Source organism: Sipha flava, unplaced genomic scaffold (assembly GCF_003268045.1).
Source record: "Sipha flava isolate LNK unplaced genomic scaffold, YSA_version1 118_pilon_pilon, whole genome shotgun sequence".
Classification (NCBI taxonomy): Eukaryota; Metazoa; Arthropoda; class Insecta; order Hemiptera; family Aphididae; genus Sipha; species Sipha flava.
Genome location: NW_020271743.1, coordinates 559,104 through 575,421, shown reverse-complemented (window position 1 = coordinate 575,421; position 16,318 = coordinate 559,104). Strand labels below are relative to the sequence as shown.

The 16,318-nt window shown below is 29.8% G+C and overlaps 3 protein-coding genes across 3 annotated transcripts; 1 reads left to right on the top strand and 2 right to left on the bottom strand.

Annotated features, from left to right (window-relative positions):
- Nucleotides 1-4,475: 4,475 nt before the first annotated feature.
- Nucleotides 4,476-7,127, bottom strand: LOC112693823. The gene is made up of 4 exons (XM_025569062.1): nt 6,638-7,127; nt 4,978-5,116; nt 4,755-4,911; nt 4,476-4,660 (listed from the first exon to the last, which is right to left on the bottom strand). Exons 1-4 carry the CDS (start codon nt 7,027-7,029, stop codon nt 4,551-4,553), a joined length of 798 nt encoding a protein of 265 aa, XP_025424847.1. The 5' UTR covers nt 7,030-7,127; the 3' UTR covers nt 4,476-4,550.
- LOC112693825 (transmembrane protein 234 homolog) lies at nt 5,207-11,455 on the top strand. The gene is made up of 5 exons (XM_025569063.1): nt 5,207-6,370; nt 10,390-10,529; nt 10,614-10,680; nt 10,759-10,851; nt 11,348-11,455. The coding sequence occupies exons 1-5, from the start codon at nt 6,364-6,366 to the stop codon at nt 11,413-11,415; spliced, it is 375 nt and encodes a 124-aa protein (XP_025424848.1). The 5' UTR covers nt 5,207-6,363; the 3' UTR covers nt 11,416-11,455.
- A 2,454-nt stretch (nt 11,456-13,909) lies between these two features.
- LOC112693814 lies at nt 13,910-16,190 on the bottom strand. Its single transcript, XM_025569047.1, has 2 exons — nt 15,962-16,190; nt 13,910-15,498 (listed from the first exon to the last, which is right to left on the bottom strand). The coding sequence occupies exon 2, from the start codon at nt 15,492-15,494 to the stop codon at nt 14,385-14,387; it is 1,110 nt and encodes a 369-aa protein (XP_025424832.1). The 5' UTR covers nt 15,495-15,498; nt 15,962-16,190; the 3' UTR covers nt 13,910-14,384.
- Between the last annotated feature and the right edge of the window lie 128 nt (nt 16,191-16,318).

Below are 16,318 nucleotides of genomic sequence, written 5' to 3'. Positions count from 1 at the left end.
AAAAATAAAAATATTATTTTAAAAATTTTAAATAATATTAATATTGAATAATAATTGATGACACATTGATTTGTTATTTCATAATGATTTCTAATTCTTATAGCTGGTTTGTATTAATAATTATTTATTTTATTTGAAAAAATAAGTACTTAATATTTACGTTATTCAATAATCACCTGTTACGCACAGCTTGAGGGTCGACGAAAAAATGAATGACAAATTGACAAATACCATTATTATTAAAATATCTAACAATTCTTTAACTGATAAACTGTAAAGAATTAACAATATTTTTGTTGTAATTATATTTTACTGCGTGTATTTTTGTTAACTTAATGACCCGGTAAAATTTAAATGATTTTTAGATATCCCTGATGAACTATCGTTAAATGTCGCTATGTGTTGTCAAATCGAATCAAATTAATTTAAGTTTTGCTTTTTATACAAAAATATCTTTTATTTTATAATAAAATAAAAATAGTATATTATAAAATAAATTATAATACCAATATATTAGTTCTTTTTTTTAAAGTCGTGGGGAGGTGTCCAGCCAAAGTGAAAACATCATTGTACATGTCCATCACCGCGACTTGGTACTATTCATCGATAAATAAACAACAGTTACGTGCTTTTGCTATAATAATGATAAAATAATATGAATATTTAAACATTCGTAAAATATCAACGTCGACAAACAAAACGTATAGCTATAGTAAATTGGTGATCAATAATTTGCCATCAGACTAAAATTTTATCGAATGGAATATGAATTGTTTTGTGCTTTACACTATTACACCATATAAACTCACGCAGTCAAATATAGTAGTAAAATATAGTATACTTATTCAATCATCCATATCTTAGGATCAACAGTTGTCGTCGAAAACAATTTTTAAGTATATTAGGGTTTATAGGGCATATATATATTATATTTATAACATATATGTATATAGAAATGTTTGAGATTGAAGTCTGATAGTAACTTAATTATTGTTGAGAAGTATTTTTGTAAATAGTGAGTGCTTTTAATACGTAATAACTAATTATTAAGTAATAATTATAATTTGAAGTTTTGGGTCGTTCGCTAATGAATGTGAATGTGAATCATAATATTAATTATAATTTTACCGGAAAAGCAATGGACTAATAAAAATTCATAGGCGCAACCAGATTCTATTTTTGAGGGACTAATTTTTTCATTTTTTATTTTGTACATGTACCTATTGATGATAGTCTATTATGTTGAGGATAGATTAATATTTGGGAGTTAAGCCAATTAGACCATACCCCTAATTGTATTTGTGAAGTTAAGGCATAACCGTTGTGTGAAAAAATATAAAATAAGATAATATTGTACAACACAGAACGGATTTTAAATTGTATTTAATTTATTCTATGATTATAGAATTTATTATCATTAATTAATTAAAATTTATACCAAAATAATCAAACATTTCACCTAAAAGGCTAAGTAATGTTTCAAATACTTATACTTAAAGGATACAAATATTTTTCAATTAAAAAATCGTTAAAATATCAAATAACTGCAACGGTAAGCAATATCATATATGTATATAAAATTAAATGTTCACGAGTAATTTTGAGACACTCTGTACATGTATTACACCAGATATCTATATTGAAGGTAGGAAAGTTCAATAAGTTTGTGAATACTTAATTTGTAGTGAGGCTTACGATATTTGATAATGTAATACGGTTGAATAATTAATGATTATTGTCCAGTGTTGTCGCCGTTATCGGTCATGTTATTTTTAACCTACACCTTATCGTGTTTACAAACTTTGCGTGTTGTGTTATCCTTATGCAATCCTCATTGTGAAAACAAGTTCCCTCGCCAAGGGCGGGGTTCGGGTCCGGACCCCCCATTGAAATTTCTACATACTAAACGTTAAATAGTAAATAGTATAATAATAATATATATTGTGTATTTTAATTTCTCATTATCTTCAATATACAAAGTTTATAGATTATATAATAATCCTATAATATATAAACCATACTATAGTATATAAACAGTAATTTGTTGGTATTGAGTTAAACTATAATTACAATTAGAGAACAGATAAAATAAAAATTTTGGACCTTCCTCCATAAAAAATTCCTGGGTATGCTTCTGTCCTTCGTTACTGAGTAACGTGTATTGATATTTAATTATTTCAAACAACGGAAATGGCAATCTGTACATGTCACTAGTGGTCCTGGTATAAATAGCGTAATGCAGTTAAGTGTCGTTAAGAAGCGTATTTCAGATTTTTTTTTTAGAAATGGGAGGCATGAAATTAAAGAGAAAGAGTAGATTAGAGGTCTCAATAATTGTTTGATAAATGTTACGGTTGGTTTTTATTTATAAAAATAATAGTAAGATCCATGGAAATACTTTATTTTATCAAAATACTAATTTACAATGTTTGTAAAAAATATCAATTTTTTTAATTTAGAGATTTCAGTATTTCTTATATTTCGATATTGAATTAACCGTGTTTTGAAAAATTTAAAAATTATCTTTTTATAAAAACCATAGCTTATATTAAATAACTATTTTATAGAACGTTATATGTAAATTTTGGAACGTAGAAATAAGTAGGAAAAAAAATGTATATAAAGCAAAATTGTGCTAACCAGGTATGCAGTGTTCAAAAAACAAGGGTGATTGAAAATTTAGGGCAGTATTTTAAATCAAATCTCAGAAAAAAAATTATAATAATTGCTTCTATAGTTATTATTGTTAACATAATATAAAACATGTTATAAACAATAACTCAAAATTATTTTAATAACATTTTTGAAATTTAAGAAAATTCTGGACAGTGCTCAGGTATTAAATTGTGGGGAGGGGAGCAGCATATTTGTTTGTATAACATAGCGGCCAAATAGGTCAGAGGGCCTGTGTAAAAATGTTAACACATTCCTATCTTAATAGTATATTTAAATAGAGATAAATGAAGACAGAAGACACTTATAACAATCTACAAAGAAGGAACTAACTCTTATACTATCAATCCGAGTATTAAGTTAATATAATTCAGTTATCTCCCCTACCAAATACATATAAAGAATACATATTAACTAACTTTTTAAAAGGTCATATTATTGATATAATTTAAGAGATATAATTAAGTACTAAGGTGAATATTGATATTCACGTTTAAAATATTTTCATAATTTTGATGTTTGTTAAATATAACAAAAAATAATTGTTTGTACATTTATATTAGATTATATTAAATTACAATTAGTCTTTATTATATTACTGTGCTCATTACATACTATTTTACATATAAGTGATGTAAACATTAGGCTAACATAGACCAATACCAGCAATTAATTTTTTTCAATTATTTAAATTTTGAAGTTCAATTTTTATTAATTAATTAATCTGTGATTTGAAATTGTAACTTAATCAATATTAAACCACTTAAAATGTCACAATAGGTCAACAAACAATAACATACATAAAAAGTTTTAAATATAGAAAGTATTTTTGTACAGTGCACACTTTAAGCATTGAATAGATATATACATATAGTCAATGCTAGTTCACTGTACTTTTAATTGAACAATAAATAAATGTAAACAAATATATACTTGAAGTGTTGATACTACCCTATAGTTTATTTATTAATTATCTATTAGTTCAATAACAAGTATTTATGTTGAAATCGATAACTATGATTATTATGGTTCATTATCTTAGAAAAAAAATTACATCCATTGTAGGTTATGAGTTTTTATGTTCATATAAAACACTATCTCTTTTGTTATAAAATAATATAATAATAAAAAACACTTGATAAAAATTGACCTTTGATACAAACAATAAATCAAACTTCAGATTCACTCGAGCACTAGTTAGGAAGAATTAGTTACACAGCAATGTGATAAGAGAACATATTACATTGATATACCAGACTTCAAGTCTTGCATCATAATAGATAATACTGTATTAAAAGTAGTATGGGTTGGTTGAATACTAATTTATATATAATTTATTCAATTAACTTATTTTTATGGAAATTAAAATGAAAGGATTTGTTATCTAACTGTTTATATGTTGATGATCCAGAAAACAATAAAATCTAGTGTAAAAAAATATGTACACAACCTGAAGCAAAAAAACCATAAGACAAAAATATACTCTAGTCATTTTTAACACACTAATCTCTAAAGAATTAAATGCACTAACAATTGTCTTTTTCATTTAAAATGTGATAAAAATCAGGAAAACTTTTGTTCAAATGAAAACTCCATTGTTACAAGTAATAAACATTAAAATATTTGTCAAATCACATAATCAAAACAATTTGAAAAATAAGTATAAATATTGCACAATGTACATACAATTGAATAAACATTTTTGTGACGAACAAAACAATTTAAGCACTGTTTAAATTCTATAACCTAATAAATATATATTTCTTTGAGCCCGGGACAAAAATATTTTAAAAATTATTTAATCATTATGATTAATAAGTAATTATAATATGGTATAAATATTATGCCCAAAAAAATATGTGTATTTTGTATTATACTTATGAGGATGATGGAGTTTTTGTTGAATCGCTATCCAATATGTCCGATGTAGTATCACTCAGTAATGTTTTTAGGTCAACAGATTTGGGAAGTTCGATTTGTGATGTTCCTAAAATATAATGTTAGAAAAATCCAAAATAAATAAGTAGTTAAATTAAAAAATAACTAGGTAAAATAAATAATTATTGATCAATGAATCTTACCAGCTTGTGCCATAAACAATTCTTTTAAAAATCCTAGTTCTTTACTTAAAAGTTTAATTTTTTCCTCGAGCATGTCGTTTTCGGTTTTCAATTGGTTCACACGTTGCAACGTCTGTTGCGTACGCATTCTGCTTTTCACTCTACTTCTTTTCACCGCCTAACAGATTAACGATAAATCATCAACAACGCTGAACACATGCGATTGACAATCAAAAAAAGTTACCTGATTGTTTTTATCCCGTTTGCGCCTGTAATCGTCTTCGCTGCTGTCAGCTTCGTCTCTGAGCGCGGTCGAAAGGGCCATGTTTTTGTTCTCTTTGTTTTTACGAGCCATACACCGCGACACACGCACTAAAATGATTCTGAAAACGAGTGTTCGATCACGGATTACTTAATACGTTCCGTGAGAGACGACCACTGCGGCAGTGGCGCAAAAACCTTAAAAAAAATACCTTGCGAAATCGAAATAATTACCGTTGTCAGTCCGATAGAGAGTGTGTGAGAGAGAGAGAGAGAGAGAGAGAGAATGAGAGAGAGAGAACGAATAATAATAATAATGAAAAAAATCCAGCAATTATTATAATTCCGAGGACACGAGCGAAACGCGTACGCAACGGCCGCGGTGTGTAGATGTCTCTAGGACACTATTGTGTATTAATTACTGGGTCATTGACAACGCACGCCGAGGATACCTGCAATGTCAGGACTGGACTACGGGTCCGGCCGCGGTCTCGGGCTAAGGACGGCGGCGTTCACCGGGAACCGCGAGCGCGTCACGTTCGATTTCGGCGTGTGCACTTACTGTCGGGACGGGACTCGACGCGGTGCTCGTCGTCGCGCGAGACGGGGATCCGGTGTTGCGAAAAACCGACGGGTATTTCGCAACGAATCCGAGGTAGATTCGCGCGGACCGAATGCCAAATAAATACAACAGCGATATCGTCGGTTATCAGGCCACTCGTGCGCGCGCAATACGTTTATTTGTCGAGTAAGAACCAGCTCCGTTTCGGTGGGCCCGCCGCTGTTGGTCACACTCGATCGTCCGGGCCGCGAAATTTTAAAACAAGTCGCGGCGCATTTAAACATCCGACCATCAGATATCAGATATATGATAATAAGTTAATATTGATAACAAATTGTAACAATGATAACGATCATGGTAGCATAAAACTTTTGCATTGAAATTTGAACGTTAAATTATCGTATAATAGTATAATTATAATGAATTTGCGAAGAACTAATAACTATGACGTTGTTGACATGTTTTAAAATTTCGCGTCCGGGCCCGGTTATCAGCACGATTCGACGACAACATGGAAGATAAGCGATCGCCGCCGAGGTGTGATACGCCTCCTTGGCACGGAACACGACTCGTCCGACGACGTGATAAGGGAAAAGTCGAAGGGATCCGTGGACAGCTGTATCGTAATCGATCGTTACTACTACGTTTCGTAATAATTCGCAATAACCGCTTGCATTGTTGCACCGCGTTTCGACGACCGAACGACGTTCCGGAACGGATAGATAAATATTCCGCCGGCCGCCAGCCGTTCCGCGTGATCGCGCAGCCTCGTCCGGGGTTCGCACCGACGTTCACACCGCCGCGGCCATGGAAGGTATGGTTTTTTAATTAAAAATGATATTCGTATGATGTGCCTGTATTATTGCGTGACGTGAGTAGCAGGAGGGCCCGTGAAAGGTGTGCGTGTGCGTGCGTAGGGGCACTTCGTAGTTAAGGGTCAACGGCAAGTAGAAAACCCCGCGCAATGTCGTTGAGAAACGCGGCACGATCGGCGGCCGCGGCGGTGGTCGCGCGCAACCGGTGGACGCGGCCGACCGGACGCCGGTGGGTGGGCTCGTACGACAACGACGGCAAGACCTACGTGTCCATGCTGAACAACAACAACATCCGGGACGGCATCATGATATCGGGGTACAGCCAGTTCGGGTTCCGGTTAAACAACAACTTCATGGTGCTGGGGCCGGTGGTGTGTTTCTCCAACTCGATCATGGCGTGGTACGTGAACGACGACCGGGACGTGTCCGAGGACTCGCTGTCGTTGCTGTTCCACCTGGAGCCCCCGCCGTCCGTGGTGGTGCTGGGCGTCGGCGACGACACGTACCGCCGCCAGGTGGACACGGTGGTGCTGGCGGCCGCGCGCAAGCACCGGTGCAACATAGTGGTGCTGCCCATCGACGCGGCGCTGGCCACGTACAATTTCATCGTGAGCGAGGGCCGGCAAGTGGCCGGCGCGTTCATACCGCCGCGGTTCATACCGGTCACGGACGATGATGTGATCACGGCCAACGCGCGGCACGTGCACGTGTACGGCGAGGGCGTGACGCCGGATGACGTGTGGGTGGACGACCAGGAGCACGAGGAGAAGGTGAACGCTAACTACCGGGAGTTCGCGGAGGTGGTGGGCGCGCAGAACGCGGCCGACGAAGAGCTGCGGCGCAAGTTGACGCCCAAGAAAGATGGCGGCGAGAAGAAGATCGAGTGAACGGCTGCGAGAAGAAGATCCGAGTGAACGGCGTCCCCCCGGCCGGTCCGACGCGCGTTTCAACATCCGCCGCGGTGTCCCTCGTTTCCCGTATCCTCCGCACGTCTTTGCGCGTGTGCCCCGCGTTGTTGTAGTCCCGTTCGTAGATCGACCGTGTCGCGCACACCTCGATCGCGTAAAATGACGTCGTTGTAATATACGTAATGTGTTGTTCGTTTTAACTTTAGTCATTATCATTTGTGTAACACGTTTTTATTGTTATTATTATTATTATGTGTTAATATTGCGAAAATATATTTTACTTGATCTTATACCGAACGCTGGAATTTTAAAATGGTGTGTTACGAGTACCTAGATCACACCTTGTCTTATCACACGTGGACCTAAACGATGCACTAGATTCCAAGTGTCTTGTTATGCGATTTTTTAGAACACAAATTACCACGGTCCTTGGTCACGTGTCCATTCGTTTTCAACTTTCTCCCCCCTCCCGCGGGGAAAACTTAAAGAGGAATTCGTAATTTGTTCTTATTGTAAGGTTTTTGCGATAATTTTGTTTTTGAGAGAGTTATGATCGTGTAAAACATCACAGTTTAAAAAACCCATAACGCAATGTTCTGTTAGTGAGGAGGAAGTGAAGGTATCGCAGATGGCGGTAAAAAAGAAAAAAGTGATAGGACTAGATGGAGTGCCTGTAGAGTTGAGAGACAATTTTAGGGGATGTAAGCATTGAATGGTTGAAAGATCTTTAAAGGTGATCTTGAAATTGTTAGTAGAGGGAAAAATGGCTAAAGATTGAAGAAAGAGTTTTATTATACCAATATTTAAAACCAAAGGTAGCATACAGGAATGTGAGAATTATTGAGGAATGAAGCTGATGAATCATAGTATGAAGACGAGAGAAGATAGAATAAGGTATGAATATGCGAGAGGTAGTATTGGTGTAGCGTCTATAGTAAACAAAATGAGAAGAAACAAATGGAGATGGTTTGGGCATGTGATGAGGTGAGGGAAACATAAGCAATAAGAGTGGTTATGAAAATGAACGTTGAAGGGAAAAGAAGAAGAGGAAAATCAAAAAAGAGATGATTGGATACGATTAAAAATTATATGAGGATCGTTGGTATGTGCGTGGAGGATATAGAAAATAATCGAAACGATTGGAGGTTTAGGGCAAGAATGGCCAAACCCAAACAGTTAAGAGAAAGGCGGAGAAGTACCTATGTAAAACATTGTATACGAGTATGATGTCCTCTTAAAAGACATCTACCAGGTGTTGTATACTAAACAAATATTACAATTTTCGTTGTTCCTTGCCCACTATAATTAATTTCAAGTTGATTAAAGAGCTAGAGATGTCCTCAGGGAAGGGATGAATAGGGCGATTTGCTTTCCTCCTAAGGCCTTTTTTTTCTTCACATTCTTGTTATATATTTGTATCACACTTGGGAAATACGTAAAAGTTCACTGTAAAATCCATAACCATGCCTATGTAGGATTTCCGATATGACGAAATTACACTCCCCGAGTGAAACCAGAGAAATTGCTTAGTATATATTTTATGAAGTTTGCCATTCCTATAAAAGTATCTAGCGACGCCATTGGACAGAGCATTATTACTATTTTATCGATGCCTTATTTCTTGTCTGTAAACTATTTACTAAACAACTGAACACATAACACCAAGTACGTGTGACCTAGGGTCTTATGGTATAAATGTTATGAATTCACAGTATTCGTAGATGATAGACCATAGCTAAACATTCCAATATATCTCGGAAAAAATGGTTCACCTACATAATAATAATAATGAAAAAAAGCATTATATATGCATTTCTTCAACAACTATAAAAATTCTTGTTTTGAGCTAAAAAACACAAGTATTGTTTATCTTTTTTAAACTCAAACATTGTTAATTTGATTTTTTCAATGAGCCTATGTGGTTTTAAAGTGTATGTTTATTATATATTATTGCTTCAAAATTTAATTTTGACCCTCTAATTGTGAAAAATAGAGTAATTATTGAATCTTTACACCAAAAAAAAAAAAAAAATGATTATTTTTAAAAACACACCTACGATGTTTATGAGAACTGAAAAGTACAAACAGTTAGAAAATATAAAAAACAATTAAGGATTTCGAAAAACTGTGTTTAATGTAATTTAAACTATTCTCAATGACGGTTGTAGAACCATGAATCACTAGTAATTGGATCTACCGTTTGTAGTGGGACTATAAATTCTCATAATTAGTTGATTAAAAAACTCTTGTACCTTCAAAATTAAAGTAATACATATTACAAGGGAACGGCATCAAACAAATAAATATCCATCATAAAGAATTAATAAAGCATAAGAATGTCAATAATGAACATTTCATTTTTACTCTTTTTTTTAGTAATTAGTTTTTTTTGCGGTATAAGAGTTTTAAACGTATTTCATATATCCATATTCCATATGCGTGTGTATAATAATAATTTTAATGTATGTAGTTGATGATCCTGGTACCACAAATATATGAACTGAAAGATTTTGAAAATCCTAAAAATATATATGTATACCTACTAGATATTTCGCATAGGCGTAAATTTGACTGTTTATGGAAGGAGTCTTGCATTTATAATATTTCATATTCGTGGAAGGTTTGGCCTTCCACCAATATTCTATAAATATAAAACATTTAAATAATATAAGATTAGGTTCAAAAAGTATTTATTAAACATTATTATAAAAAAATATCTGGCGGGCTGGCCCTCCCTCCTTTTTATACTATTGCTAGTTGGTCACTTGTTTTGAATTACAATTAAAAATAACAATCCGAGTACGACGCACAGAGTAATTATAACTGAACTTACTATAAATTAGATATAAACTCGGTAATTGTTATTGAAAATCATAATTCATACTCAAGTTTAATAAATATCACTCGAAACTTTTATTGAATTATTTATTTTGTTAATATTGTATATAAACTTGATAGAGCTGTAGTGATCAAAGTATATCATATGTTCAATTGGCAATAAACAACAATAATCTATAGGTATCTGTAAATTGTATGTACTTGCGAGTTGTGACTCAAGAAATGTAATATGCTAAAATTATAGAATAATTAAAAACGATTATTTGTTATAGATACAATATTTCAATTGTTTATTGTTGGAATTTTATGGGGTGGTACAAATCCATTTCTGAAAGCTGCAACTAATAAAGTAAAAAGAAATAAAGGATTGAACTTTATTTCTGAAGTCACTGATCACTTAACTAATTGGAATGTGAGTTCATACACATGTTAAATGAATTCAATGATTTGTTTTATTAAAATACATTAATACATTTATAAATTTATTATATTTTAGTATTTGGTACCATTTATCATCAACCAGTGTGGATCTTTGTTATTCTATTTTACTCTCAAATATTCAGGTGAAATAGTATATATTTATTTACATTAATATGAAAATAATAAATAAAGATATATTTTTTTTTAAACAATGTTTTTAGATATATCTTTGGCTGTTCCTATTGCAAATGGAGTATCGTTTGTTAGTACATCAATTGTAGGCACTTTAATTGGAGAGGAAAAGCCAAAATTTCGTAAGTTTAACAGAAAATATTCTATAATATTGTATCAATCATATTTAAATACTTTCCATTCTTAACAAATATTTATATTCAATTGAATTATCTTGTCCTATTATTATTATTTAATACCATACTATACATATGTGGAAATTTTACTTTGTAGTTAGTACAATAATTTATGTAAAAACTTATGGTTATTATTTTATAAACAATATTACTTTGCAACTGTTTTGTGTTAAGTATAAACTTAGAGAAACTAGTGAAATCAAGTATTTTCTTGAGATACACTTATTTATTTGCTCTCAATTTTATGTTTATTCACTTAAATTCATGGAAACATATGCTATGGGTGGTATAAATATTTATTTATTGCTACAGTTTAGGTTTAAGTATATATATATACACAGTTGTAAAGCATAACAAAAGTATTCAAATTTTATCTAACATTTACGATAAAAATATAATATTAATTGTTAAAATATAATAATTTATTTGTTATTTTTTTCAGGAACAATGATGGGAATATTATTTCTACTATTTGGTATATTTTGCTTAGTCATAGATAAGGAAACATGAAAATCATTAAATATCATGTATATGTATTTATAAATATATATTTATATTTAAATAATGTTTATTGAACTAATAAAAATATTACAATAAATAAGTCTTTGGAAAAGTAAATAAATATTAAAACAAAGTGACTAGGTATAAAGTTTAATATAGGAGATTTAACTATTTTAGCAAAAGACATAAATAAATATAATACAAGCTTTAACAAAAGATAAATATGCAAATAAAATAAAAGCATTAAAACATAATTTCAGTCTAAGTAGTTTGACAACATATATAAACATACATTTCTTGGTAGATACTAGCTTATAAATCAGTGTATTAAGATGTTTTCTTTATAATTAATTTTTATGTTTACAAATAATATTGTACTTGTTAACTATTATTGCTTCATTGTTATAAGAAAAAAAAGGTTTCTAATTTTTATTATGGAAATATTAATAAATAGTTATTTACTTTGGTAAATTAGATGCAGATAATATAAAATTAATCATAAATAAAATAAATATAATCTAGTCAAATAAAACTGAATTCTGATTAGAATAACCAATATTTTATTAAACATATATTTTCTAGTCTTTTCTATAGTTCCTTAATAAAATAGAAAATTATACTAAATTAATAAATTTGCAATGAAACAAAATTGCATTTTATATGATAGCGAGTGATATAGTGCAAATTTGTCATTACATATTTGGAGTAAAAAACGTAATAAAATATAATCATAATAATAATATAAAATACATTTTTACGCCAAAATTAAAGTAAATGTATTTACTATAAATTAAAAATGGCAGAATAATAAATTATACATAAATACCATTATTAACGGTTTAAAATAGGTACCTACCTACTCAAACTATTAATATTATAAAATAAAAAATATAATTATTAATATTGAACCAATATCTCAATTACTAACTACTATTATTCAAACAATAAAATACTTTTAAATTACTTAATTTTAAATGTAAAAAGTGATTCAATTCAAATATTTAGAATACAAACATTTAAATATCATTATAAAAACAGGTTTTACTAAAAATAAAGGCCTTGATTGACCAATTAACAAGATTATTTTATTTTAATTATCAGCAAGATAAGTCTACACTTATGGGATTGATAAATAAATACTAATTTATTATCAATTAATTGTATGAAAAATACAAACTATTTTTTAATTTATAATTTAAATCTTAAATTTATTTTTTATATAGGCAATATATAATTCCATAAAATATTTTTAGAAAATTATAAATGAACATATTATAAGGAACATAAAAATAAATATTATTAACACTTTTAAGTAAAACAGTAGAACACAACATAAGATTTTAACAACATTTTAATACACTTTTTAAGAAACAAAAATAAATAAAGAGCCATTTAATTTGAATATATTAATCAAATTATTAATATTTATTGATTGAAAAGTTAATAATTTTTTTCAAATTTAAAAATTATATTTATGGATCCATGAAACACAACCAGACTACTCCATTATAATATATGTTTTTTATTCTTTCAATAAAAAAAATATATTTTAAGTTTTGAGATTTCTAACACGATGAACAATTGAGCACTAAATTAATATTACCCACAAGTTCTAATAACTAAATATTTTTATTATTATAAATATTTAACATTAAAACTAATAACACTTATATTAAACTGTAATAATTATTGTTTAAACATAAGTATATGAAATTATTAAGTTTATACCAAAACCAATAAAGTTGTAATAACAAATTGTTCCCATCATTTTAATTTATTCAGCAGTCTAGTTAAGAATATTTTTTTGAGTGTATTGCATGATGAATTTAAAAAGAGGAGTATCCATATAACTAATTTTTTTTTGTATTTATAAAAAAAATAATATTTAAAAAACACTAATACACTTAATTAGTTTATAATTTGGTTCAATTTTAAACAAATAATTGATCTAAAATTAATTAATTGCTGTTGTATAATTCTAAAAGTTCAGATTTAAATATTTTAATTGAAGATTTATCTTAAAATTATTATAACAAATATGTATGAGCTCTTTTTAGAATTAAATTGTATTAAATGTTATTATATGCATAGATTAAACACCTTCAGAAAAAAAGAATTAATAATGTAAGCCAGCAGTGCACAACCTTTTATGATCCATGATCCTAAAATTAATTAATTTCGTTTGAACAAACTTGACCCCCTCTCTTCCTACCAACATTATGTAAATGTATAATATATAATTACTTAATTTACTCAAACATTTAATTAGTATAAATTATTAAATTGTTAATTTTAAGAAATTTAAATATTTCTTTAATCGAATTAATCCAAAAAATTTGAGTTTTATAAAATCTAATAACTTAATATAAGGTTAAGGAAATTATTGTACACAATATATAACTTTTTCTTTTGGTGTCAAACCACATAGGCTACCCCTGATAAAATTTGATGACTCCCAGTTTGCACACCACTGACATAAGCTATCTCATCGAAAGGGATATTGAATATTTAATAACAGAATTTTTGTAATGTTTTTTTTTTTTTTTTTTATCAAATATTTAAAATAAAACACTATTTATACAACTACATATTTGGCATTAACTTGTTTAACCTATTACTATATTATTGTTAAATTAATTGGACTAGTTCATATTTACCTGAAAACAATACTAAGAATTAATACAGACTTATAATTAATTCTTATAATTAGATTTGTACATGTGTAAATGCTAAATGTAAAAAGGTTATTTGTTTTCAGATGTACATTTACACATAATAAATAACAAAATGATGGTAATTATTATAAATAAATAGTAATGATTTCTTACATCAGTTTTTGAGGTTAGTAGTTTATGTAATATTATACTTCTTTAAATAGGTATTATGGCAATATTTATGTTTAATGTTATAAACTAAGAGTACTATTTATTTTAGTATAGTTAATAGATGATACCCGTACACTTACCAGAATAATAGTTTTAAGCTTTTAAATTTGTATCTTCAGTTTTGATGTTAACTGGGTTTGCTATTCCTTTACATTTTTTAGAATGTGATTCACATTCTTCTTTATTAATCATCTTAGAACATTTATCACATTTATAAACTCCAATTACTTTATGTCTTCTCGCCATATGACTTCGCAGTTTTAATTCATACACAAATTTCATATTACAATAACCACACTGTATCTTATCCATAATATGCTTATCTTCGACATGAGCTAAGGCCTTTTTAGTACTCTTAAACTCTAATTTGCATAAAACACAAAATACTTGGTTCTTGTTAGCACTATACACATATGATTTAATTCTATTCCATAAACTCTCTTTCTTAAAATTTGGTACTAAAGTTAAATCAACGGTATTTGATATTGGCTCATTGTTTTCTGTTAGTTTATTTTCACTTGAAACAGTTTTCTTTTCAACCAATTTAGTTGATAATTTTTTTTTTTTATTCTTGACTTGATTAATGGTTGCATCATTATGTTCAGAATCTAAATGACATAACAGTCCAATATTATGACGAAATGTTTGACCACAAGTTGTACATGTATATTCTGGTTCTATTTCGTCAACTAGTATTTGGCGCAGAGATGGTAAACTATTACTAGGAGGTGGGGTAGGCTTGTTGTTAATTGGTATCAATGAAGGACAAAATGAAATATTAAGGGGAATAGCTACAGGAACTGTTGGTTCTATTATATTACTGTTTTTTGGTGGTTTACCTAGATTTTTTCTTAGTAAGTGTTCAGGTTGGAGATCTTCAGTATTTTTCCTTTTGGAGTACATAATATTTGTACCAACTTTACAATTTCCTATTTTTCCTTTAAACTTTCTGATATGATTAAGTAAGTCATTATTAGAGAGAAAAATTTTAGAACAAACTTTACAAGCGGTTTTAGGTTTACTTAATGAACTTGAAGAATTTAATAAAGAAGGAATAAAATTAGTGCTATCATCTAGTTCAACAACTTCCACATCTGCATCTGAGTCTGTGTCATCTGATATTTCAATTATGTTATTATCATAATTTGGTTCGTCGATGACTAACGTACCATCTAAACTATCTTCACTTTCAAGCTCATCCATATTGCTAAAAGTTTATAAAAAAAAAAGTTTTAGAAAATAATTGTTGAATAATATTAATTCAGAAGTCAGTTTGAGAACAGTGATATAAATAAAAAAGTACTTAATATGTTAGTTGGTATATAATCAATGAAATGTAAAACTACCTACATGATTTGCATAATATTTATATCTAAAGAAGTGCAGAGCAACAATGTAAAATATAATAGACATATGAGGTCTGAAAATTAATGCATATACACATCAAACAAATGATCTCTATAGTATTATATGTTTGATGTCACAAAATAATAGATACACAAGAAGGACGTCTGTAATCTTAAATAAAATAGAAAAAATATAACTTGAACGGTAATATTTTAACAGAAAAAAAAAATGATTCCTAGTTATGATCAAAAAAGTATACACAATTCTCAAGTCTTATCATGGAAATAAGCGCGGCTTAACGCTAAATATCTTCTCGGAGTTACCTTTGTTACACGACTTGACCAATTAATAAATCACTCGTCTTTGGTTTATTGTCTTATGGGACGCTTAGGTTTGTTCGGTTTTCGATCATCGTTAAGAACTTGTTAAACAAAATTAGTCGTAGCAAACAGGAGACGAACAAAAGATATACAATTTGAAGTTACTCATAATGCATATTTATAATAATGAAGAAAGAAAAGAATATACAACAATTATGAAAAAAAAAAAAAAAAGGACAAAAGCTCAAGCCGAAAAGGAAACTGTGATAATCATTATAATTCCTAAAAAATGTATGAATAATCGTAAATACATTGTTGTTGAGGTTAATCAACCGTATGTTTAGTTTTGGCAACATTGGC

Excerpts from the sequence above, each read along its gene's own strand:
- LOC112693814 (XM_025569047.1), bottom strand. The coding sequence starts at position 15,494 with ATGGATGAGCTTGAAAGTGAAGATAGTTTAGATGGTACGTTAGTCATC.
- LOC112693823 (XM_025569062.1), bottom strand. The coding sequence starts at position 7,029 with ATGAACCGCGGCGGTATGAACGCGCCGGCCACTTGCCGGCCCTCGCTC. Across the intron at positions 4,912-4,977 it reads AACGGGATAAAAACAATCAG|GCGGTGAAAAGAAGTAGAGT; the intron begins GTAACTTTTTTT and ends TTAATCTGTTAG. Across the intron at positions 4,661-4,754 it reads ATTGTTTATGGCACAAGCTG|GAACATCACAAATCGAACTT; the intron begins GTAAGATTCATT and ends ATTATATTTTAG.
- LOC112693825 (XM_025569063.1), top strand. Across the intron at positions 10,681-10,758 it reads TTTTACTCTCAAATATTCAG|ATATATCTTTGGCTGTTCCT; the intron begins GTGAAATAGTAT and ends CAATGTTTTTAG. Across the intron at positions 10,852-11,347 it reads AGAGGAAAAGCCAAAATTTC|GAACAATGATGGGAATATTA; the intron begins GTAAGTTTAACA and ends TATTTTTTTCAG.